Source organism: Heterodontus francisci, chromosome 29 (assembly GCF_036365525.1).
Source record: "Heterodontus francisci isolate sHetFra1 chromosome 29, sHetFra1.hap1, whole genome shotgun sequence".
Taxonomy (NCBI): Eukaryota; Metazoa; Chordata; class Chondrichthyes; order Heterodontiformes; family Heterodontidae; genus Heterodontus; species Heterodontus francisci.
The window spans coordinates 27,613,402-27,639,488 of NC_090399.1; the positions used below are offsets into that span (position 1 = coordinate 27,613,402).

The 26,087-nt window shown below is 50.8% G+C and overlaps 2 protein-coding genes across 4 annotated transcripts in view; both read left to right on the top strand.

Annotated features, from left to right (window-relative positions):
* dhx16 (DEAH (Asp-Glu-Ala-His) box polypeptide 16) overlaps nucleotides 1-12,082 on the top strand; it is a 38,045-nt gene extending 25,963 nt beyond the window's left edge. The window contains 5 exon segments of the mRNA XM_068009612.1: nucleotides 3,860-3,953; nucleotides 3,956-4,039; nucleotides 7,695-7,856; nucleotides 9,670-9,843; nucleotides 11,326-12,082. Coding sequence (XP_067865713.1) covers nucleotides 3,860-3,953; nucleotides 3,956-4,039; nucleotides 7,695-7,856; nucleotides 9,670-9,843; nucleotides 11,326-11,454 — 643 coding nt within the window. The 3' untranslated portion in view covers nucleotides 11,455-12,082.
* Nucleotides 12,083-12,819: 737 nt separating this feature from the next.
* polr1h (RNA polymerase I subunit H) lies at nucleotides 12,820-25,444 on the top strand. Of its 3 annotated transcripts, none has more exons than XM_068009613.1 (5): nucleotides 12,820-12,927; nucleotides 14,176-14,342; nucleotides 21,342-21,448; nucleotides 24,808-24,917; nucleotides 25,168-25,444. In XM_068009613.1, the coding sequence occupies exons 2-5, from the start codon at nucleotides 14,219-14,221 to the stop codon at nucleotides 25,190-25,192; spliced, it is 366 nt and encodes a 121-aa protein (XP_067865714.1). In that variant the 5' UTR covers nucleotides 12,820-12,927; nucleotides 14,176-14,218; the 3' UTR covers nucleotides 25,193-25,444. The 3 variants fall into 3 exon arrangements, with proteins under 3 accessions (XP_067865714.1, XP_067865717.1, XP_067865716.1); XM_068009616.1 differs by lacking the exon at nucleotides 12,820-12,927 and adding an exon at nucleotides 12,934-13,043; XM_068009615.1 differs by lacking the exon at nucleotides 12,820-12,927 and having other exon boundaries at nucleotides 13,074-14,342.
* Nucleotides 25,445-26,087: the final 643 nt, after the last annotated feature.

The following is a 26,087-nucleotide window of genomic DNA, read 5'->3' on the forward strand; positions in this document are numbered from 1 at the left end:
GTACCACTCTAGTGCAATCACATCCTTCTGGTAATGTGGTGACTAGAACTGTGTGCAGTACTCTAGTTGCAATCTAACTAGTGTTTTATACAGTTCTAGCATAACCTCCTTATTCTTACTCTAAGCCTTGGCCAATAAAGGAAAGAATTCCATATGCCTTCTTAACCACCTTATCTATCTGTCCTTCTACCTCTAAGGTCCCTCTGACCCTCTACACTTCTTAGTATCCTACCATTTATTGCATATTCCCTTGCCTTGTTTGCCCATCCCAAATGCATTACCTCACACTTCTCCGAATTGAATTCCATTCCACTTTTCTGTCCACCTTGTTATATTCAAGAAAGCCAATTGGTGAAGGATAGAACAGTAGCCAATCCTTCTGCAGGCTAACATTTATTTACATCCTTTATTGAGGGAAGAAAATCTGCCATCCTAACCTGGTCTGGCCTATATGTGACTCCAGACCCACCGCAATGGTTGACTCTTAACTGCCCTCTGAAATGGCCTAGCAATCCACTCAGTTCAAGGGTAATTTGGGATGGGCAACAAATGCTGGTCTAGTCAGCGATGCCCACATCCCACTAATAAAAAAAAAAGTGAAACATTACAAACAAAGAATTCTAAGGGAGCACCCACCATCCGTGGTTAACTAAAGAAGTTAAGGAAAACATCAAACTTAAGGAAAAAGCATATAATTGTGCAAAGATGAGTGGCAGGTTAGATGATTGGTCAGGATATCAAGAACAGCAGAGAATGACTAAAAGTTAATCAGGAGAAAGAAATTAGAGTATGAGAGGAAGCTAGCTAGAAATGTAAAAACGGATAGCAAGAGTTTCTACAGGTATTTAAAAAGGAAAAAAGTAAAGTGAGTGTTGGTCCTCTGGAGAGTGAGAATGGGGAATTTTAATAGTAGATAATAAGGAAATGGCAGATGGAATGAACAAATATTTTGCTTCTGTCTTCACTATAGAGGATACTAAAAAATTCCAGTAATAGCTATAAATCAGGAGGTGGAAGGAAGAGAGGAACTTGGTGAAGTTACAATCACCAGGGAAGTGGTACTGAACAAACTGATGGCGCTGCAGGCTAACAAATCCCTGGGTCCTGATAGGGTGGCGAATGAGGTAGTAGATGTGTGGTGTTAATTTTTCAAAATTCGCTAGATTCTGGAAAGGTTCCATCAGACTTGAAAGTAGCAAATATAACCCCTCTATTCAAGAAGTGGGGGTGGCAGAAAATGGGTAACTATAGGCCAGTTAGCTTGACGTCTGTCATGGAGAAGGTGTTAGAATCGATCATTAAGGAGGCTATAGCTGTGCACTTAGAAAAACTCACGGTAATCGGGAATAGTCAGCATGGTTTTGTGAAAGGGAAATCATGTTGAACCAATTTATTGGAGTTCTTTGAAGGAGTAGCATGCGCTGTGGATAAAGGGGAGCCCATTGATGTACTGTACTTGGATTTCCAGAAGGCATTTGACAAGGTGCCACATAAAAGGTTATTGCGCAAAGTAGGAGCTAATGGTGTCGGAGGTAACATATTAGCATGGATAGAAGATTGGCTGGCTGGCAGAAAACAGAGTATGCATAAATGGATCCATTTCTGATTGGCAGGATGTGACGAGTGGAGTCTTGCAGATGAGGAGAGTGATGGCATGGTAGCTAAATTTGCAGGTGACACCAAGATAGGTAGGAAAGTATGTTGTGAAGAGGACGTGAGGTTGCAGACTGATTATAGATAGGTTGAGTGAATGGTCAAAAATCTGGCAGATGGAGTAAAATGTGGGAAAATGTGAAGTTGTTCACCTTTGGTAGAAAGAATAAAAAAGCATATTTCTTATATGCTTTTTATTATTAAAAAAAACATTTCTTAAACAGGGAACAACTGCAGAATTCCGTGGTGCAGAGGGATCTAGGTGTTCTAGTGCATGAGTCACAAAAAGTTAGTATGCAGGTACAGCAAGTAATAAAGAAGGCTAATGGAATGCTATCCTTTATTACAAGAGGAATTGAAAATAAAAGTAAGGATGTTATGCTTCAGTTATACAGGGCATTGGTGAGACCACATCGCGAATACTGTGTGCAGTTTTGGGCTCCTTATTTAAAGAAGGATGTGAATGCGTCAGGGGTGGTTCAGAGGAAGTTTTACTAGATTGATACCTGGAATGAGTGGCTTGTCTTATGAGGAAAGGTTGGACAGACTGGGCTTGTTTTCACTGGAGTTTAGAAGAGTGAGAGGAGACTTAATTGAAGTATATAGATCCTGAAAGGTCTTGACAGGGTGAATATGGAGGGGATGTTTCCTCTTGTGGGTGAGTCCTAGAGGTCGCCCTTTTAGGACAGAGACGAGGAGAATTTTTTTCTTTGAGGGGTTGTGCGACTTTGGAATTCTGCCTAGAAGGTGGTGGAAGCAGGGTCATTGAATAATTTAAAGGCGGGGGTAGATAGATTCTTGTTAGGCAAGGGAATCAAAGATTATCAGGGGTAGATGGGAGTGTGGAATTCAAGACAGAAACAGATCAGCCATGATCTTATTAAATGGTGGAGCAGGCTCGACAGGCTGAATGGCCTACTTCTCCTAATTCTTATGGTCATATGATAACTCTACTACACTGCAGTTTCAGCCAGTGTCTCTTTGTCTGCTCAAGTGAAACCACAATTAATGAGCTCCGCCTGCATATAATTAAACACAATTTAAATACAATTAAGACACCTGACTGTCCATTGATATCTTCCTGCAGCTTTCGCCCTCACCATCAACCACACAGCCAATTTTCATATCTGCAAACTTCTTAATCATGCCTCTTATATTTAAATCTAAATCATGAGCAGCGAGGTCGACCATTACCTGTTTCTTCCTGCCTCTGAGCCAATTTTGCCACTTGCCCTTGAATCCCACGGTCTTTTACTTTTCTGACCAGTTTGCCATGTTGGGACGTTGTCAAAATCTTTGCTAAAATCCATGTAGACCACATCAAACACACTACCCTTATAACCCCACATTACGCTTCAAAAGTATGTCATTGGCTGTAAAGCGTTTTGGGATGTCCTGAGATTGTGACAGGCACTACAAAAATGCACATCTTTTTTCTCCACATCCTCTCCAAAGCATTTACTATGATGTGATGGCTAGAACAGAAAATGTCACTCCCAATTGTCGTCTGGCAACCATGAAGGAATGGCGAAATATTTTCCAGGGGACAATGGTGTGCAACTCAGAAGCAGTGGTTTTAATACACCTGCCGCCACTTGGGTCATGAGTTTGGGTGGTGCTGCCAAAGAAGCCTTGGTAAATTCCTGCACTGTGTCTTGTAGATGGTACACACTGCAGCCATGTTGTGTCGGTGATGGAGGGACTAGTTAATTTTGTGTCTTCTAGTTTGGTTGTCTTCATTTACTGACTGTTCTCAATGGATAAGGCAGCCCTTCCCATTCCGATCATATGAAGCCATTTAATCTCCTGGGTGAGGCAAAAAAAAAGAGAAAAGTCCAGAGATAAAAGGGAAAAAAATACTCTAGAAAATTCCTCTCCAACATCCCCCCCCCTCCACAACTAGTCCAGGAGATCCTATGGACTGAGTGTTATCTGCAGCGTCATTTAGTAAAGCCATAATCCTGACCTGTTCAATCTAACCCATGATCAACCCTAGTCTGCACTGCATTAGTTGATCTTGTCTGGTGCAGCAGGTAGGGTTGCCAGAATTACATGCGGGGATAGAGGAGGGAAAACGATCAGCTGGAGCTCCTGCTGCAGACTGTTAACTGGTTGGAGGTCTGGTTATTGGGGTCGAGGGGAACCAGATGGGCTGGCTGTTACAGCCGACTCCCATACACTCATTGCCGCTCTGCTGTCCCCACAGGTTCCAATGCTCAGAGGAGATCCTAACCATTGCGGCCATGCTGTCAGTCAACAACGCCATTTTCTACCGGCCCAAAGACAAGGTGGTGCATGCGGACAACGCCCGCATGAGGACAACGCCCGCATGAACTTCTTCCTACCTGGAGGCGACCACTTGGTGCTGCTGAATGTCTACACGCAGGTGGGGGGGAAATCACCAGGAACTTAATGTTCACACCCAATTGACGGACCGGGTGAATTCCACCCCCCCCCCCCCGTGTTGGGGTGAAGGGTTGTGGGGTGAATCCACCCCGTGTTGGGGGGAGGGGTGTGCGGGGTGAATCCACCCCGTGTTGGGGGGAGTGGTGCGCGGGGTGAATCCACCCCGTGTTGGGGGGGGTGCGCGGGGTGAATTCACCCCGTGCTGGGGGGGGGGGGGGGGGGGAAGGGGTGCGCGGGGTGAATCCACCCCGTGTTGGGGGGGGGGGGGGGGAGGGGTGCGCGGGGTGAATCCACCCCGTGTTGGGGGGGGGGGAGGGGTGCGCGGGGTGAATCCACCCCGTGTTGGGGGGGGGGCTGTGGGGTGAACATAGAACAGTACAGCACAGTACAGGCCCTTCGGCCCACGATGATGTGCCAAACATTTAACCTACTCTAAGATCAAACTAACTACCTACCCTTCATTCTACTATCATCCATGTACCTATCCAAGAGTCGCTTAAATGCCCCTAATGTATCTGCTTCTACCACCACCGCTGGCAGCGCATTCCACGCACCCACCACTCTCTGTGTAAAGAACCTACCTCTGACATCTCCCCGAAACCTTCCTCCAATCACCTTAAAATTATGCCCCCTGGTGATAGCCCTTTCCACCCTGGGAAAAAGTCTCTGGCTATCCACTCTATCTATGCCTCTCATCATCTTGTACCCCTCTATCAATTCACCTCTCATCCTTCTTCGCTCTAATGAGAAAAGCCCTAGCTCCCTCAATCTTTCTTCGTAGGACATGCCCTCCAGTCCAGGCAGCATCCTGGTACATCTCCTCTGCACCCTCTCTAAAGCTTCCACATCCTTTCTATAATGAGGCGACCAGAACTGAACACAATATTCCAAGTGTGGTCGAACCAGGGCCTTACAGAGCTGCAGCATAACCTCGCGGCTCTTAAACTCAATCCCCCTGTTAATGAAAGCCAACACACCATACGCCTTCTTAACAACCCTATCAACTTGGGTGGCAACTTTGAGCGATCTATGGACATGGACCCCAAGATCCCCATGTTCCTCCACACTACCAAGAATCCTGTCTTTAAGCCTGTATTCCGCATTCAAATTCGACCTTCCAAAATGAATCACTTCACACTTTTCCAGGTTGAACTCCATCTGCCACTTCTCAGCCCAGCTCTGCATCCTGTCAATGTCCCGTTGCAACCTAGAACAGCCTTCCACACTATCCACAACTCCAGCAACCTTCGTGTCATCAGCAAACTTGCTAACCCAGCCTTCCACTTCCTCATCCAAGTCATTTATAAAAATCACAAAAAGCAGAGGTCCCAGAACAGATCCTTGTGGAACACCACTGGTCACCGTGTTCCATGCTGAATACTTTCCATCTACTACCACCCTCTGACTTCTATGGGCCAGCCAATTTTGTATCCAGACAGCCAGCTTTCCCTGAATCCCATGCCTCCTTAATTTCTGAAAGAGCCTACCATGGGGAACCTTATAAACGCCTTGCTAAAATCCATATACACCACATCCACTGCTCTTCCTTCATCAATGTGTTTTGTCACATCTTCAAAGAATTCAATAAGGCTTGTGAGGCATGACCTGCCCCTCACAAAGCCATGCTCACTGTCTCTAATCAAACCATGCTTTTCCAAATAATCATAAATCCTGTCTCTCAGAATCCTCTCCAATAATTTGCCCACAACTGACGTAAGACTGACTGGTCTATAATTCCCAGGGTTATCCCTATCCCTTTCTTGAACAAGGGAACAACATTTGCCATCCTCCAATTATCCGGTACTACTCCAGTGGACAGTGAAGACGCAAAGATCATCGCCAAAGGCGCAGCAATCTCTTCCCTCGCTTCCCGTAATATCCTTGGGTATGTCCCGTCTGGCCCCGGGGACTTATCTATCCTCATATCATTCAAAATTTCCAGCACATCCTCCCTCTTAACCTCAACCTGTTCCACACTGTCCTCACAAACGACCAGGTCCCTCTCACTAGTGAATACTGAAGCAAAGTATTCATTTAGGACCTCCCCTACCTCCTCCGACTCCAGGCACAAGTTCCCTCCACTATCCCTGATCCCTGAGGGGGTGCGGGGTGAATCCCCCGTGTTGGGGGGAGGGGTTGTGGGGTGAATCCCCCGTGTTGGGGGGAGGGGTGGTGGGGTGAATCCACCCCGTGTTGGGGGAGGGGTGGTGGGGTGAATCCACCCGTGTGGGGGGAGGGGTTGTGGGGTTAATCACCCCGTGTTGGGGAGGAGGGGTTGCGGGGTGAATCACCCCGTGTTGGGGGGGGGGGGTGAATCATCCCGTGTTGGGGGGAGGGGGGTGAATCATCCCGTGTTGGGGGGGAGGGGGGTGAATCACCCCGTGTTGGGGGGAGGGGTTGTGGGGTGTATCAGCCTGTGTTGGGGGGTGCAGGGTGAATCATCCCGTGTTGGGGGGAGGGGGGTGCGGGGTGAATCATCCCGTGTTGGGGGGAGGGGGTGCGGGGTGAATCACCCCATGTTGGGAGGGGGGACGGGGTGAATCCCCCCCGTGTTGTGGGGAGGGGGGTGCGGGGTGAATCCCCCGTGTTGGGGGGAGGGGTTGTGGGGTGAATCCCCCGTGTTGGGGGGAGGGGTTGTGGGGTGAATCCCCCGTGTTGGGGGGAGGGTGTGCGGGGTGAATCCCCCGTGTTGGGGGAGGGGTTGCGGGGTGAATCATCCCGTGTTGGGGGGAGGGTGTGCGGGGTGAATCTCCCGTGTTGGGGGGAGGGGGGACGGGTGAATCATCCCGTGTTGTGGGGAGGGGGGGTGCGGGGTGAATCCCCCGTGTTGGGGGGAGGGGTTGTGGGGTGAATCCCCCGTGTTGGGGGGAGGGGTTGTGGGGTGAATCCCCCGTGTTGGGGGGAGGGTGTGCGGGGTGAATCCCCCGTGTTGGGGGGAGGGGTTGCGGGGTGAATCATCCCGTGTTGGGGGGGAGGGTGTGCGGGGTGAATCTCCCGTGTTGGGGGGAGGGGGGTGCGGGGTGAATCATCCCGTGTTGGGGGGAGGGGGGTGCGGGGTGAATCACCCCATGTTGGGAGGGGGGACGGGGTGAATCCCCCCCGTGTTGTGGGGAGGGGGGTGCGGGGTGAATCCCCCGTGTTGGGGAGGAGGGGTTGCGGGGTGAATCACCCCGTGTTGGGGGGAGGGTGTGGGGGGTGAATCACCCCGTGTTGGGGGGAGGGTGTGGGGGGTGAATCACCCCGTGTTGGGGGGGAGGGGTTGCGGGGTGAATCACCCCGTGTTGGGGGAGGGTGTGCGGGGTGAATCACCCCGTGTTGGGGGGAGGGGTTGCGGGGTGAATCCCCCTTGTTGGGAAGGAGGGGTTGCGGGGTGAATCCCCCTTGTTGGGAAGGAGGGGTTGTGGGGTGAATCACCCCGTGTTGGGGGAGGGGGGTGCGGGGTGAATCCCCATCGTGTTGGGGGGAGGGGGTGCGGGGTGAATCATCCTGTGTTGGGGGGTGCGGGGTGAATCACCCTGTGTTGGGGGGAGGGTGTGCGGGGTGAATCACCCCGTGTTGTGGGGAGGGGGTGCGGGGTGAATCCCCATCGTGTTTAGGGGTCCTGTAAACCTGACCTTCCCTTTTCCTTCCCACAGTGGGTGGAAAGCGGCTACTCCACGCAGTGGTGTTATGAGAATTTCATTCAGTTCCGCTCCATGCGGCGAGCCAGAGATGTGCGTGAGCAGCTGGAGGGTCTGATGGAGAGGATCGAAGTGGAGATGAAATCTTCCGCTGGTGAGAACATCATCATCCGCAAGGTGAGCGGGTGAGAGTGGGGATTAGAATCACTGAGCCACTGAGCATCAGGACCGCAGTGTAAACAGTGGGCCGAGTGCAGGAGCTGCTCCTATTTATCATGTTGGGGGTGAGGGTCAAGAGCATGGGAACAGGAGACAGCTGTTCAGCCCTTCGAGCCATTCATTTACACCCTGGCTGATCTGTATCTTAACCCCATTTACCCACCTTGGGTCCGTAATCCTTCATACCCACCCACACCCAACAAAAATCTAACCATCTGAGGACTGAAATTTTCAATTGACCCCCAGCCTGAACAGCTTTTTGGGGGAGAGAGAGTTGCAGCTTTCCATTACCCTCTGTGTGAAGAAGTGTTTCTTGACTTCACCCCTGAATTCCTAGCTCTAAATTTAAGATGAGGACCCCGTGTTCAGGACCCTTACACCAAAGGAAATTTTTTTCTAGCTGCCCGATCAACTCATTCAATAATCCTAAACACCTTGATTAGATCATTAGGAATTTCTTCTGTTATCAGGTGAGGGCTGAGGGGGCAGGTCCCGGTATCGGAGGGGAAGGAGGGAGGGCAGGTCCCGGTATTGGGGGGAGCCGGTCCTAGTATAGGGGGGGAGGAGGAGTGGGTCTTTGTATCGGGGGGAAGGGGAGCTGGTCCTGTGAGCGGGAGTTGCAGAGTCAGGGGTTGATCCCATTATTGCAGGCTGGGAAGTTGGGAAGAGCTGGTCCCGTGAATGGAGGAGAGACAGAAGCTGGTCCCTGTCTACTTGGGGATGACTGAGGCTGTTTGTGTCCATCCTGTCTCTTCAGCCCTGGTTCATGTGGTTCGGCTGTTCTCAGACTGTGCCAGTTGCAACAGGGCTGGCTTCTGGTAGAGTGAGGCCACTGCTGCTGTTGGTGCAGAGGTTGGGGAGGGGTGAAGATACCACTGACTGTCTTGTCCCGCTCTCTCTCGCCAGGTCACCAACCCCAGATCTGTCTGGCCCGACACGAGATTGGCCATCTTACAGCGACTGAGTTCGGTGTTTTACATTGATGTTCTCTCTGACGGCAGAGAGCATTGTGACTGGAGTTGCTTGTTATTATTGGATTCAGCAGTCCAGTCTTTATGGTACTGGGCAAGATGATTTGTGAATTCAAAGTAACTAGTCTAGAATGGTACCTGGGAGGAGGGACTTGGGTTATGTGGAGAGACTGGAGAAGCTGGGGTTGTTGTACTTAGAGGAGAGAGGGTTAAGCGGAGATTTGATGGAGGTGTTCAAAACTGCGGGGTTGTGATGGAGTACAAAAAGGAGAAGCTGCTTCCATTGCCGGGAGGGTTGGTAACTCGAGGGCACATTTAAGGTAACTGGCAAAAGACCCAGAGGGGGAGATTTTTTTCACGCAGCGAGGAGTTGTGATCTGGAGTGCACGGCCTGAAAGGGCAGTGAAAGCAGGTTCAATAGTAACTTTCAAAAGAGAATTGGATAAATACTTGAAAGGGCAAAGCTTACAGGGATATGGGGAAAGAGCGGGGGGGGGGGGGGAGGGAAGCGGGATTAATTAGATTGCTCTTTCAAAGAGCCAGCACAGTCACGATGGGACGAATGGCCTCTTTCTGTGCTGTATGATTCCATAAAATGGCAAAGCTGTTTGCAATTGAATTCAGTAAACCTGGTCATTTGCGGGCGAGCATGAGAGGAAAATCTGACCTTGAAAGTTAGCTGTCTGGGCAGTGGGCTCCCAGTCGCCTGATCGGAACCAGTTGGGAAGATGGTGTGTCTTAATGGTATTTAGAAGTTCGGCCAATGTTCTTACAGACAGTTCTTTACCCCTTTCCTCAAGGCCATTACCGCTGGCTTCTTCTATCACACGGCCCGGCTCACCCGCACTGGGTACAAGACAGTGAAGCACCAGCAGGCGGTCTACGTCCACCCCAACAGCAGCCTGTTCGAGGAGCAGCCGCGATGGCTCATCTACCACGAGCTCGTTTTCACCACAAAGGAGTTCATGAGACAGGTACAGTCTCCCCCCCACCCCCCGCGCCCCCCCTTCCCGGGCCCCCACCTTGCTTTGTCTCTCCCTCTCTACTTTTCCGTTTTCCCCCTCCTCCACTGCAGGCTTTAGGGTGGTGCCTCATCCTGAGCAGCCCTGCGCCAGCCCAGCCCATTGAGTATTAGCAGCTATTCGCCTGTGGAGGCATCGCCAAACTAGGTTCTATCCTGCACGCCCCACCACCCCGGTCGCCCAATCCCGACACCCGAAACAACCATAGAGATACGCAGAGGTTTCCATCGCAGAGACAGGCCATTCGACCCAACCAGTCCATGTTGCAGTTTGCCCCTCCGCACAAGCAAATTACATTTACCCTCCCTGTTCCCCATATCCCATCAGCCCCTTTTCCTTCATCCACCTGTCTCGTCTGATCTTGAATGTTGACATAGGGGAGGCAGTGGCGTAGTTTGTAATGTCACTGGACTAGTAATCCAGTGCCCCAGTCTAATGCTGTGGGGACATGGGTTCGAATCCCACCATGGCAGATGGTGAAATTTAAATTCAATTAATAAATCTGGAATTAAAAAGCTAGTCTGATGGTGACTGTGAAACCATTGTGGTTTGTTGTAAAAACCCATCTGGTTCATTAATGTCCTTTAGGGAAGGAAATCTACCGTCCTTACCTGGTCTGGCTGACGTGGGCCCACAGCAATGTGGTTGACTCTTAAATGGCCTCTGGGATGCCCACATCCCACAAATGAATTTTTAAAAAAACCTTGAAGTGAATTTCATCGCCTGTGAAGAGGTTTCTCCAGCTCCCTCGCTTCAAAATCTTTTCCATTTAATCTTGTATCTATTGTATCTTGGAGCTTGCATCAGTGCCCGAGGGGGGTTGGGAGGGCTTTTCCAAACTTCCTCCTTAAGTTTTCCTCTTTTCTCTTTTGCCTCTCCCTTCGGACGTCCCAAAGCACTTTACAGCCACTAAACTGCTTTTCAAAGCCTAGTCAATGTTGTAATGTAGGAAAAACATGGCAGCCAATTTGTGCACAGCAGACTCCCACAAACATAATGACCAGGTCTGTTTTTAGTAATGTTTATTCAGGGAGAAATTGCGGCCCCGGGACATAGGGAAGAACTCCCACCCCCCCACCCTTCTTCAAAACAGCGGCCGCAGGATCTGTTGTATCCAGCAGAGAGGGCAGACAGGGCCTGAATCAGGCTGGATTTTTACACTAGTGCCTGGAATGGCGGGAGTGCTGCCAATTGAGCCACAGCTGGCATCCTGTAGATGGCATAGCTAGCGAACGGGGAAGGGTACATCATGTAATGGGTGGGGCCTGATGGCAGTCTTGACGCCTTTTGTTTGTTTGTAATGAGTCAGTTCCCCGTCCGCCCCCCCGCCTCAACCGTATCCCACCGAGTGTACCACCCTAATGTATCTGTCTGTGAAGTGACGGGTGCCATTCCACTCCGTGCTGCATGTCTCAATCTGCCTGTCTGTCCCAGGTGATCGAGATAGACAGCGGATGGCTGTTGGAGGTCGCTCCTCATTACTACAAGTCCAAAGAGCTGCAGGACGCGGCAAGCAAGAAGATGCCCAAGAAGGTGGGCAAGGCCCGTGAGGAGCTGGGTTGAGTGTGATAGTGCTCCCCAGGGATCAAACTCATCATGCCAGGAACGTGAAGCATGTGTCTCCTGCTCCGCCCAGCCTCGCCGACCGACATCAGGGAAGATCCATGTCGATCTTGTACAGCATTTCTTTTTGATTGTACATAACGAAGAGTGTATATTGTGTAAAAGATGACTTTGAATACGGTTCCACCTGCATTCCTGGGATTGCCTTTGATACCCAGCTCAGATTGGATTGGATTGGAGCGACCCTTTCTTGTCCTCAGGGGGAATCTACCTCGCTCCAGCCAGTGGCAGGTATGGGTTTGGCGAAGAAGGTCTGGTGGTGACCCCCTCTCTTCCCAGGCTGCGGCCTCAGAATTGCACTTAGCCTCTTGCTGCGACAGATCAGAGGCAGCGGTCGATATAACCAATGGGCGAGCGTTACCAATTTAAAGCTCAGTTGGTTGTGGAGCCTGTACCAGGAACAGAAGTAGTAGATCGTGGCTCAGTCACAGTCACCAGCAGTGATGAATTCTCAGAACTCAATCTCTCTTTTGTACAAGTGATGTTTCTACCACACAGGATGCCTGCGGTGGACTAACCCTGCCACTTATTGAGGTTTCAAATAAAGCTTGGCACATCTATATTTAAAAAAAAATATTGTCTTCCTGCTAAACCTCTGTGTTTCATTTGTAACCCATGTAAGGTACTTGCCATGAAGCTTCTCCTACTGCTCCAATCCCTGGTTCCCTTAGCAGCCAACAGTCAATGTGTTTCAGACAGGACTGAGAGGCCTCGTCAGTGCAGTCTGCAGTTGGTGACCATGAACAACACAGCCAAAGCCACTTGCCTCAATTATCCTCAGTGCTCGGAGGCCAAGCTGTAGGTTCCACAAGCAGCCTGGTGTGGGTGACCCAGGACTGACAGCCTGTCATCGCTGGGGGCTCCTTGCAGTCGCTGACCATTGATAAAAGGTGACAGGAGCCCTCAGTCAGCACATTGCTCTTGCGGTTACTGCCACGATGTGTCCTAACCTGCCTGTAGCTGCTTCCCTCAATGGTCCGGACGCAATGCACCGGCAGCCGTGCCTTCTCCTACTTTCCGCCTGGTGGTGGCAGCGCCTCCTCCCCTCCGCCGGATGGCGCTGTGCCTAGCGGCAGAGCCTCCTCCCCCTCCGCCGGATGGCGCTGTGCCTGGCGGCAGAGCCTCCTCCCCTCCGCCAGGTGGCGCTGTGACTGGTGGCTGCGTCTCCTTCTCTCCGCCGGGTGGCGCTGTGCCTGGCAACGACGCCTCCTCCCCTCCGCCGAGTGGCGCTGCGCCTGGCAACGACGCCTCCTCCCCTCCGCCGGGTGGCGATGTGCCTGGCGGCGGCGCCTCCTCCTCCCCTCCGCCGGGTGGCGCTGTGCCTAACGGCGCCGCCTCCTCCCCTCCACCAGGTGTCGGTGGAGCAGCGGTGTTACTTATTACCGTGCCCAGGGCCTGAGCTGTAGGCCGTAGGTGAGTCTGTCCGGGGCGCAGATTTCATCTGTTGCAATCCGGGACCGGGTCGCGGTGGGAAGAAGGGCAGGCCCGGGGGCACCTGGAGAGGACTCGATGGGGAGCCGCTGGAGGAGGTGCGGTGGGCATTAGCCGAATAGGGTGGATTTGAGCAGCAGAGTGGGGGGAGGGGGGTAAAAGAAAGAACTTTCATTTCGATAGCGCCTCTCACAACCTCAAGATGCCCTAATGCGTTTCACAACCAATGAGATACTTTTGAAGCGAAGTTATGGTTCTAATATGGGAAACGCGGCCGCTACTGTGCGCACAGCAAGATCCCACAAACAGCAAAGTGATAATGACTGCATAATTTTGCAATCATAGAACGAGCCCGTTCGGCCCGTCGTGTCCATGCTGCAACTCACCTAGTCTCACTTTCTAGCCTTTTCCCCGTAGCCTTTCAAATTTTTTCTCCAGATAATTATCCAGTTCCCTCTTGAATGCCTTGATTGAATCTGCTTCCACCACACTCTTGGGCAGTGCCACTTCGCTGCGTAAAAAAAGTTTGTCCTCAAATCGCTGTGTCCTCTGATTCTGGATCCTTCAGCCAATGGGAACCGTTTCTCCCTATGTAGTCTGCCCAGACCCCTCATCATTTTGAACACCTCTATCAAATCTCCTCTTAATCTCTTTTCCAAGGAGAACAGCCCCAGCTTCTCCTATTCAGTGATGTTGATTTAGGGATATTGTCCCAAGACACTGGGGATAACTCCCCTCTTCTTCCTCTTTTACTTCAGGGCAGAAGGGGCCTCGGTTTAACATCTTATCCAAATCCAAAAGATGCACCTCTGACAGTGCAGCACTCCCTCCATACTGCACTGGAGTGGCGGCCTTGATTTTTATGCTCAGCTCCCTGCAGTGGGACTCAAGGTCAGAGTGAGTCACAGTGAACACATTGGGAGAGAGGGATAGAGGGGTGTGTGAGAAAAGTGGAGGAGGGGGAGGGAGGAACCAGCTGAAAACTGGTGGATTCACGGTTGCTGCAGCTGGAGGCTGTGTGCAGTCTCCATTCTGGAGCTGGAAACAATCCATTAACTTCATTTTAGCCATTGAAAGTGCAGGGGAACAAAGGAAAGAAACAGTTTGTGATGGTTTTGGTTAACAAGCATTTGGATGCTGAGAGGTGGAGGCTGGAAGTGAGGGCACCTAGGTGTGTGACCAGGTAGGTCCTGCACCATGTGCACTAAAGCCTGTGCTCCTTGCTCTCAGTAACTCCTAGATTCTTTCCTCTTTTGGCCTCGACTGAGCTGCAATGGAAGATTCTTGTTTCCAGTCTGACCCAGATTTCTGCCCCGAATGCGGAACGATCCTGCCACTGCCTGGCTTGGAGGAGTATGTTGCGTGTCGCAAGTGTGATTTCCACATCAGCGTCCACAGTGAGTATCCAAAATACCTGATGGAAATGATATGTGAGTTAAATGCGTAGTAAAGCGCCCGCTACACTATCCCATGAAACACTCCCAGGGCAGGAACAGCACAGGGTTAGATACAGAGTAAAGCTCCCTCTACACTGTCCCCATCAAACACTCCCAGGACAGGTACAGCACAGGGTTAGATACAGAGTAAAGCTCCCTCTACGCCTGGGTTGTCCAACATACGGACCATAGGCCAGGATCTGGCCTGCCAAAGGTCTTCATCCAGCCCGCGGATGTAAACTGTACCTGGGGCCGTTTCTCATCCTCGCCAGGGCTCCGTGACTGAGATGGGAAATTTCGCTTTGTCATCTTCTTGCAGACCGGCCTTTTTAAAAACATCGCAAGTCAGTTTCACAAATAAAAGGTGCCGAAAACCCTGAATCTGTCCAAAATTGGGGGACGGCTGTTCCCGCTATCAGCAGCTGTCAGCTGTGAAACTGACTTGCAATTTATTTTAATAAAACCGATCAACATCTGCTGAGCGTTCCTGATCTCTGCAACTGTCACAGAGAGAGAAAGGGTGAGAGAGAAAGAACAGGACAGAGGGGGGAGGGACAGATAGAGCAAGAGGGAGGGACGGGGCAGAGAGCGAGATAGTGATCAAGAAAGTAAGTCAATAAATTAGTCAATAAATAAAAGCAAGATACTGCAGATGCTGGAAATCTGAAACTAAAACAAGAAATGCTGGAAATACTCAGCAGGTCTGGCTGCATCTGTGGAGAGAAGCAGAGTTAACGTTTCAGGTCACTAACCCTTCAGAATAAAATGAAATTAGTCATCTCATCATTTAAGGCTTCTTCAGAAAAATGCACCTTTGTTGCTTTGATTACTGGTGACATAAAATTTAATGCCTTTATCTTTCTGAAATTGTCTTACCAGACCCCCATGTAAGACAAAAATTGTAATCTAACCCCACACGAAAAAGTTGGACAACCCTACTCGACATTATCCTATCGAACACTCCCAGGACAGGTATAGCATGGCTTTGATACAGATAAAGCTCCATCTACACTGCCCCATCAAACACTCACAGGGCAGGGACAGTACAGGGTGAGATACAGAGTAAAGCTACACAGTGAGCCGATGGACTCCCTCGCACCGAGACTCCATTTTTATAAATGACCTGGAAGAGGGTGTAGAAGGGTGGGTTAGTAAATTTGCGGATGACACTAAGGTCGGTGGAGTTGTGGATAGTGCCGAAGGATGTTGTAGGGTACAGAGGGACATAGATAAGCTGCAGAGCTGGGCTGAGAGATGGCAAATGGAGTTTAATGCGGAAAAGTGCGAGGTGATTCACTTTGGAAGGAGTAACAGGAATGCAGAGTACTGGGCTAATGGGAAGATTCTTGGTAGTGTAGATGAACAGAGAGATCTTGGTGTCCAGGTGCATAAATCCCTGAAAGTTGCTACCCAGGTTAATAGGGCTGTTAAGAAGGCATATGTTCTGTTAGCTTTTATTAGTAGGGGGATCGAGTTTCGGAGCCACGAGGTCATGCTGCAGCTGTACAAAACTCTGGTGAGACCGCACCTGGAGTATTGCGTGCAGTTCTGGTCACCGCATTATAGGAAGGATGTGGAGGCTATGGAAAGGGTGCAGAGGAGATTTACTAGGATGTTGCCTGGTATGGAGGGAAGGTCTTACGAGGAAAGGCTGAGGGACTTGAGGTTGTTTTCGTTGGAGAGAAGGAGGAGGAGAGGTGACTTAATAGAGACATATAAGATAATCAGAGGGTTAGATAGGGTGGATAGTGAGAGTCTTTTTCCTCGGATGGTGATGGCAAACACGAGGGGACATAGCTTTAAGTTGAGGGGTGATAGATATAGGACAGATGTCAGAGGTAGTTTCTTTACTCAGAGAGTAGTAGGGGCGTGGAACGCCCTGCCTGCAGCAGTAGTAGACTCGCCAACTTTAAGGGCATTTAAGTGGTCATTGGATAGACATATGGATGAAAATGGAATAGTGTAGGTCAGATTGTTTCACAGGTCGGCACAACATCGAGGGCCGAAGGGCCTGTACTGCGCTGTAATATTCTAATTCTAATCCCCATAGCGGAACTTCGGGACTTCCTCATGGCATGCAGGGGTTGCCGCAGCAAAGTTCAGCTGGCCCTCGGCCGTTGGTCAAGTTTGGCGCTGATCATCCAGTCCGTCCGTGCTGCCCTCAAGAAGGTGGGGAAGGGCGTGGGCGTGAAACTGGTTGAGAGGCGTCTGTTTAAAGCGTTCCTCAATTGGTTGCTGGGGGAGTGGAAGGCCAGTTGCACTTCTGCTCCCTCCTCACATTGAGGTCTTGGTGATGGGTTTCTAAGTACTTTTGACATGAAGATAACCATAGCCAGCCTCAACATCAACGGCAGCAGGGGGTCTCACCGCAGATTTCACAATCTCTCAGTCCTCGGGGAAGGGAGATACGCGGTGAGCTTTCTGCAGGAAACCCACACCGTCCCGGGAGACGAAGCCACCTGGCTCCTGGAGTGGCAGGGTGGGGTCTACATGAGTCACCTCACCCCTATTTCTAGTGGGGTGGCTATCTTGTTGGCCCCGACTTTGCAGCCGGAGATCTTGGGGGTCAAGGAGCTAGTGCCGGGCCGCTTGCTCCACCTCGCCGTTCGCTTGGGTAGTGTGCCGCTCCACTTTGTGAACGTGTACGCGCCCAGGCCCGGCGCGTTGCAAGCGCGCTTCTTTGAAGAAGTGCCCGCTCTCTTGAGCTCTATCGATAGCGGCGAGTGCAGGTCCTCGGCAGGGATGACTGTACCCTCGAGGTGAGGGGTCGCGCCGGTACCAGCGCTGCCAAGCGTCAGTCGAGAAGTTGAGAGAACTGATCAGCTCCCTCTACTTGGTGAACATCTGGCAGAATGTCCATCCCGACTCCAGCACCTTCACATGGAGGTCTGGAGCAGGGGGGTCTTGAATCGACCACCTCTTCATTTCATAGGCATATGTCTCCTGAATCTCGGCGTCTCCATGTGGCTGGTGCCATGTTCGGACCACCACCTGGTGTGGACGGAGTTCACTCCGCTCCGCATACGGGCAGGGTCCGCGTACTGGCACTTAAACAACCGGCTGCTGGATGACGAGCAATTCGGGAACTCGTTCCGTCGATTCTGGGCCGACTGGATAAGGAAGCAGGGGGACTTCCCCTCCTTGAGGCTATGGTGGGATGTGGGCAAGATTCACGTTCGTGTCTTCTGTCAGTAATACGCGAACGGGTCGACCAAGAGGCGGGAAGCCGAGATTGGGCGCTTGGAGAGGGCGGTGCTCGACTTGGAGTCCCGTCTCGGTCATGCCGTCACAGATCTGGCCCTGTGGCAGGCGTACAAAGAGAAGATGGGTGCGCTGAGGGACCTGTAGCTCATCGAGTCCTGAGGCGCGTACGTGAAGTTGCGGATCCAGATCCTGGAAGATTTGGACTGCATCTCACCCTTCTACTCGCTGGAAAAATGGTAGGGGGTCCGTAAGCAGCTCATCGAGCTGCTGGCTGACAGATTCTCCATCACAGATCCGGAGGGAGTGGGCCTTTTGATCCGTCCCTACTACGGCATGTTGTTCTCTCCGGATCCGTCCAGCGAGGATGTGCGCAGAGTTTTGAGGAAGGACCTGCTGAAGGTCAGCCTGGAGTACAAATCCAGGCCCTCAAAGCAAACCCAGCTGGTCATAGAGAGATACAGCACTGAAACAGGCCCACTGAGTCTGTGCCAACCATCAACCACCCATTTATACTAATCCTACATTAATCCCATATTCCCTACCACATCCCCACCTTCCCTCAATTCTCCTACCACCTACCTACACTAGGGGCAATTTACAATGTCCAATTTACCTATCAACCTGCAAGTCTTTGGCTGTGGGAGGAAAGCGGAGCATCCAGCGGAAACCCATGCAGTCACAGGGAGAACTTGCAAACTCTGCACAGGCAGTACCCAGAATCAAACCCGGGTCGCTGGAGCTGTGAGGCTGCGGTGCTAACCACTGCGCCACTGTGCCATCCAGGACAACATCTAACTGGACCAGGACCTGATCCATCTTTCCCAGAGGACTGCTCTGTCGGTTGCCTTTCTGTCCCTTGATTAGGAGAAGGCACACGACAGGGTGGATCACGAATATCTTTTCAGGACTCTGCACGTGTTTGGACTCAGGCTGCATTCTGTGGCCCGGGTCCGACTTTTATACACCACCGCAGAGTGTCTGGTCAAAGTTAATGGCGCCCCTTCGCTTTGGGAGAGGTGTTCATCAGGGATGCCCCATGTCCGGCCAATTGTATACGATCTGTGTAAAGCCGTTCCTGTGCCTACTTTGCAGGAGGTTGACGGGTTTGGCTCTGAGTGGACTGGGCATGCGGGTCGTCCTCGGCTTACGCCGATGACATGCTCCTCATGGTCACAGATCCTGTTGACTTGTGGAGGATGCACGACTGCCAGCAGACATTTTCTGTCGCGTCCGCCCCGAGGACCAATTGGGAGAAATGTTCTGGACCCCTGGTGGGTCAGTGGCAGGTGGATTCCCTGCCGGAGGAGTTGACACCTTTTGTGTGGAACACCACGCACCTCCTCTATCTGGGAGTCCACCTTAGCCCTGCTGAGGAAGCCTGGCCCCCAAACTGGCAGGGGTTGGAGGCAAAAGCCACCGCTTGGCTGGGGCGCTGGACAGGACTGCTCCGAGTGCTTTCCTACAGGGGCCAAGGGCTGGTCATAAACCAACTGGTGGCCTCAATGCTGTGGTACCGGTTGGACCCGCCCTCTGCATTTGCCACCAAGATCCAGAAGAAGTTTGTCGATTTCTTCTGGGACAAGAGGAAACACTGGGTCTCTGCCGCGGTCCTGAGTCTCCCGATTGAGGAGGATGGTCAGTTGCTGGTGTGCGTCCGCACCCAGGCTGCGACTCTCCATCTTTGGACCCTGCAGAGATACCTGTACATCGAGCATCCTCCCGGATGGTGTGCGCTGGCGACGTATTATTTCCACCAGTGTCACTGCCTTCAAGACGACACGCAGCTCTCATCGGAGAACGTTAGCCGCGCCTCACTGAGGGAGTTGCCTGTCTTTTACTGGGATCTATTCAGACTCTGGAACATGGTCGCCTTCAGTCAGGGCGCTCCCCCGCTGGTGAAGGAGAGCGCCTCGGCTGTCCGGGCAGCCAGCTCCGGGGACAGACTGACGGGTGGAGGAGTAGCCGAAGCCCCCGGGGTGCCCCTCACTGTGGGTGACGAGGGGGTTCAGGAGTGCCGAGCCCACCCGGCTGAGCTGACCCCCACTTGGCCGGAACTGCTCATTGGACCCAGGCCCCGAAACCCTCCTCGGGAGACAGTTCCGCACAACCTGAGCCACCTCTCAGAAATGCCCTCCGTGCCATTCCACACAGCACGGAGGGGTTTCCTCTATGGGCTGCTCCTGCACACTCTCCACTTCCTCACCCTCGTCAGCTTCCCGAACACGCCGTGGCGGTCCGTGTTGCCATCTGGCAGTGAGGAGAAACCCCATTGGAGGTCTCTCTACGTGGGAGTCCTCCCCCTTTACATCAGTGACATGGAGTGGAGGGTGCTGCACAGGGAAGTCCCGTGTAATAGACTTTTAAATAGACTCCCAGGCCACCTGTAATTTCTGCGGCCTGGACGAGTCCGTGTTCCATGTTTACATGGAATGTGCAAGATTGCAGCCCCTGTTCGAGTATTTAAAGGGGCTGCTCCTCATGTTTTGGTTGCACTTCAGCCCCATGCTCCTAACCATTGGGCACCCGGTGTGGAGGGGGGGGTGGGCGGGAGGAGGATCTCCTTGATGGTCTGCTCCTGGGCCTGGCCAAAGCGGCAATTCACAGGTCCAGGCTGCGGGCCGTCGGGGGGTCCGTCCACCCTGATTGCCTGCCCCTCTTCTGAGGTGATGCTCGTGCCCGGGTGTCCCTGGAGAAGGATCATGCAGTGTCCACCGATAAGCTTGAGGCCTTCCGTGACCGGTGGGCAACGCAAGGGCTGGAGTGCATCATCGATGCTGAGAATGGCATTTTAATGTGAGTTTTGTTTTATTTATCTGTTTTTAATAGTTATTTATTTAAAATGTACAGGGAAAAAAATGGTTAGATACAGAGTAAAGCTCCCTCTAAATTATCCCCATCAAACACTCCCAGGTCAGCTTTGGACTGGGCTGCCTTTATCTTGAGGCCTGAGTTTGGGCTGGGATTAGTTTGAGGTTTCAGGTCTGGGCTGGGTTTGGATTGAGGGCCTGGATTTGTACTAGGCTGGGTTTGATTTTGGGCCTGGATTTGTACTGGGCTGGGTTTGGTTTGAGGCCTGGATTTGTACTAGGCTGTGTTTGATTTTGGGCCTGGATTTGTACTGGGCTGGGTTTGGTATGAGGCCTGGATTTGTACTAGGCTGTGTTTGATTTTGGGCCTGGATTTGTACTGGGCTGGGTTTGGTTTGAGACTGGATTTGTACTGGACTGGGTTCGGTTTTGGGCCTGGATTTGTACTGGGCTGGGTTTGGATTGAGACCTGGATTTGTACCGGGCTGGGTTTGGTTTGAGGGCCTGGATTGGTGCTGGGTTGGGTTTTGGGCCTGGGTTTGTACTGGGATGGGTTTGGTTTGAGACTGGATTTGTACCGGGCTGGGTTTGGTTTTGGGCCTGGATTTGTACTGGGCTGGGTTTGGTTTTGGGCCTGGGTTGGTACTGGGCTGGGTTTGGTTTTGGGCCTGGATTTGTACCGGGCTCGGTTTGGCTTGAGGGCCTGGATTTGTATTGGGCTGGATTTTGTTTTGGGCCTGGATTTGTACCGGGCTGGGTTTGGCTTGAGGGCCTGAATTTGTACTGGCCTGGATTTGGTTTGAGGGCCTGGATTTGTACTGGGCTGGGTTTTGTTTTTAGCCTGGGTTTAGTTTGAGGCCTGTGCGTGCACTGGTCTGGGTTTAGTTCGAGGCCTGTTGTTGGGCTGGATGTCAGGGTTCTTTTCTGCTGACTGTTTGTTCCTTTCCAGAGTTTGAAGGGACCGAGGTCCACTCAGAGATGGTGTTTAACAATCCAGACAGTTTGCAGTTAAACATGGCAACTGGGGACGAGGATGGAGAACTGAAAGGGCCTGTGGTGAGTGGCCATGAGGGAGTGACTGGGGAACCAAGAGCTTTTGTGAATTGCAGACACCCAGAGTGTGGGACACTCATGGGAATGATCCAGCATGTGGTGGGGTGGTTAGGAGGGGGAGACCGTATTAGGAGGAGACTTTGAATGGGGGGGCTTGTTAGGAGGAGGGTCTTTGAATGTGGTGGGGGGGGGGCATTTTAGGAGGGACTTTTGATGACCAGGTGTAATAGGAAGGACTTTGGACATGTTAGTAGGAGGGACTTTATGCAGGGAGGGCAGATGTTAAGGAATTTGTATGGATGGGGAGGATGACACAAAATAGGCAACATTGTAAGCAGTGTGGATGGAAGCATAAAATTACAAAGAGATATTGATAGATTAAAGGAATTGGCAAAACTGTGGCAAATGGACTTCAATATAGGCAAATGTGAGATCATCAACTTTGGACCTAAAAAGGATAGAACAGGGTACTTTCTAAATGGTGAAAAGCTGGAAACAGTGAAGATCCAAAGAGACTTGGGGAGTGGGTGGGTGCCGTGGGGGTTTAGGTACACAGATCATTAAAATGTCATGAACAGGTACAGGAAATAATCAAAAAGGCAACTGGAATGCTGACCTTTGTATCTAGAGGACTAGAATACAAGGGGGTAGAAGTCATGTCTTAGCTCTACAAAGCCCTGGTTAGACCACAGCTGGAGTATTGTGAGCAGTTCTGGGCACCACACCTGAGGAAGGATATATTGGCCTTGGAGGGAGTGCCGTGTAGATTTACCAGAATGATAGCTGGACTCCAAGGGTTAAGCTACAAGGAGAGATTACACCAACTAGGGTTGTATTCCATGGAATTGTGATGGTTAAGGGGGTGATTTGATTGAAGATATCAAGGGGAACCAAGAGGATAGTTTGGGCAAGAAACTATTGCTGCTGTTTGGGGAGTTGATGACTAGGTGGTATTGTCTAAAAATTAGAGCTAGACCTTTCGGGAGTGAAATTAGGAAACATTTGTATGTACAAAGGGTGATAGAAGTTTGGCACTGTCTTCTGTGATTGGCAACCGATGCTGGATCAATTATTAACTTTAAATTTGATTTTTTAAGGTTTATGGGGCAAGCCCAAACATGTGAAGTTAGGTCACAGATTAACCAGATTTCAGTGAATGACTTGTGGGGCTAAATAGCCAATTTTTGTATCGTCTGCCAGCTTCTGAATCATGCCTCCTATATTTAAATTGATATTGTTGATATATACCATGAAAAGCAAGGGACCCAATACTGAGCCCTGCAGAATACCACTGGAAACAGCCTTCCAGTCACAAAAAAAAACCGATCCACCATTACTGTTTGCATCCTGCCACTGAGCCAATTTGGATCCAACTTGCCACTTTCCCTTGAACCCTGTGAGCTTTTACTTTTCTGACCGGTCTGCCATGTGAAACCTTATCAAAAGCCTTGCTAAAATCCACATAGACAATGTCAGACGTGCTACCCTCATCAAGCTCCTTGTTACAGCCTCAAAACATTCAGTCAAGTTAGTCGGACACGATCTTCCTTTAACCAATCCATGCTAACTATCCCGATTAATCTGTGCCTTTCACGATGACGATTACTGTCTCTAAGAATTTTTTCCCAAGAATTTGTCCACCGCTGAGGTTAGGCTGACTGGCCTGTAATTGGTTGGTCTATCCCTTCCTCCCTTTTTAAACAACGGTACAATGTTAGCAGTCCTCCAATCCTCCAATATCATGCCTGTAGCCAGCGAGGATTGGAAAATGATGATCAGAGCCTCCACTAATTCTTCCCTTGCTTCTCTTAGCAGCCTGGAATATATTGCATCTGGCTCTGGCAATTTATTTACTTTAGCAGACGCTAAGCCCCTTAATATTAACTCTCCAAGTTTACCCCATCCAATATTTCATACTCCTCCTTAACTACAAAGTCTGCATCGTCCACCTCTTCTGTGAAGACAGACACAAAATATTCATTAAGAACCATGCCCACCTCTTCTGCCTCCACACGCACATCCCTATATTGATTTCCAATAGGTCCTACTCTTTCGTTGGTCATCCTCTTATTCTTTATGTTTATAAAACATCTTTGGTGTTTCCTTGATCTTACTTGCCAAAATTTTTTCATGCTCTTTCTTTGCTTTCCTAATTTCCTTTTTAATTTCACCCCTGTCTCCGCTTTCGATTTAGTTCTTGGTATCTGACTTAAGCCTCTCTCTTTTTTTGCCTGTATGCTGTTTGACATCTTAGGGAGCTTTAGCTTTCAGAGTCCCACCCTTTTTCTTTGTGGGAACATGTTTGTTCTGAAGCCTCTGTATCTCTTCCTTGATTGACTGCCTCCCACTGCTCTGAAGCTGATCTACCATCCATAATTACACTAAATGTAACCGAATTCTGATCACTGCCACCAAACTGCACTCCCACTGATAACCCTTCCACTTGCCCAGCTTCAATAGGTTAAAACTAAGACCTGCTTCTTCTCTTGCTGGACTTGCTGCATACTTGCTAAAAAGGTTCTCCTGAATGCATTTTAAGAACTCTGCACCTTCAATACTTTTTACACTGATTCGACCCCAGTTCGTATTAGAAATTTCCTACTGTTACTGCTGTTTTGTTTTTGCACTCCTTAGAAATTTGCCAAGGATATACTGGTCTTGGAGGGAGTGCAGTGCAGATTTCCCAGAATGATACCTGGACTCCGAGGGTTAAGTTACAAAGAGAGATTACATAAACTTGGGTTGTATTCCCTGGGGTTTGGAAGGTTCAGGGGTGATTTGATCTAAGTTTTCAAGATATTTAGGGGAACTATGAGGATAGATAGAGAGAAACTATTTCTGTTAGCTGGATAGTCTAGGACCAAGGGGGCATCGTCTTAAAAATTAGAGCCAGACTTTTCAGGAGTGAAGTTAGGAAACACTTCTGCACACAAAGGGCAGGAAAAGTTTGGAATTCTCCGCAAACGGCAATTGATGCTTGATTAGTTTTAAATCTGTGATTGATGGACTTTGTTAGCTAAATGTATTAAGGGATATTGGGCAAAGGCAGGTATATGGAGTTGGGTCACATATCAGCAATAAATGACAGAAGAGGCTCGAGGAGCTAAATGACCTTCTCCAGTTCCCATGTTGCATGTGAGGAGAAGCTTTATCAGAGCGGGGTGGGGCGCATGTTAGGAGCAAGCTAGGGTGGGGGTACGATGTGAAAGGGTAAGACCTACTGGTGGGAAGATAGCTCTTGAGGCAGGAGAGACGCACTGGCTGGGGCTGCAATCCATCCAATGGCAGCTCCCCAGCCTCCGATGGCGAGAGTCACAGGGGGCGTTCGCTGCTTTTAATTGGCATGTGTGCTGTGCCTCCAGGTGGACCGGAAGTGCTCACGCTGTGGACACGACGGGATGGAGTATCACACGCGGCAGACCCGCTCGGCAGATGAAGGGCAGACTGTGTTCTACACATGCATGAACTGCAGGTGGGTACAGGGGTGGATGGGGTCAGCGGGGGAAATCACGGAAAGAGGCGTGGGTGGGGTTGGGTGGTCGTTGAGGGTGTGTGAGATGGCGGGCTCTGGAGGCCGGGGCGGGGGGTTTTGTGAGATGGCTGGTTCCAGGATGAGTGTGGGGGATTGCGGTGAGACAGCTGGGTCCAGCAGACACGACCAGCACAGTTAACTGTAATCTTGATTTTCCGTGCATTTGACGTGTCTTATTTCATTCCTTCAGGTACCAAGAAAAGGAGGACTCCTAACCACGGCAGGGTTCCGAGTGCATGGTGGGAGCATGGTTTAAATGAACTGGTTAGCTGGTGTCTCGCTCTGATACGAAGCCTCTCAGACTGACACACAGATGGTGCGTGGCCCCAGCTGGCTGTGACTGCTGTCAGAACTGGCGTAATTTCATGCAGCTAATGGGCTGATTGCAGAGCGAGAGCCATCTCACTCTCTCCCTGTACAATCTTCTGTTACAGATTGTGTAAATAAACAAAGCAGATACAAATTGAGGGCGTTTGTGGAGCATTCACAAGTTGATGGCCTAAACAGGGAATAATTAGTAATAAGCAAAGCGTAATGGTTGTTACAGCAACAAAAACTTGCATTTATATGCGGCGCCTTCAACGGAGTAAAACATCCCAAGGCACTTCCCAGGAGCATTAGCAGTCAAAATCCCCAGAAATTCATTGAGAAACTGGACAGCGCCCAGCTTGGATCGCACGTTGGGTGCGGGATACATGTCTGGCTGCTGCAAAACCAGGGGCCCAATCCTAGTTCATGGAGGCAGTGCAAAGTGCAAGGTTGTGAGGGAAGATGAGGTAAGACAGGGCTTGTTCGAGTCAAAAACAGGGACGTGTCAAGAATGGATCTTACAGAGCTGTGGAAGACACTTAACCAGACAGATACACCCAGCGCCAGGCTACACACGGGACATGTCAGTCACACCACCCAACATGGAGCACCTGCCGGTCACACCATCCATCTCACGGGGCGGCACAGTGGCGCAGTGGTTAGCACCGCAGCCTCACAGCTCCACCGACCCGGGTTCAATTCTGGGTACTGCCTGTGTGGAGTTTGCAAGTTCTCCCTGTGTCTGCGTGGGTTTTCTCCGGGTGCTCCGGTTTCCTCCCACATGCCAAAGACTTGCAGGTT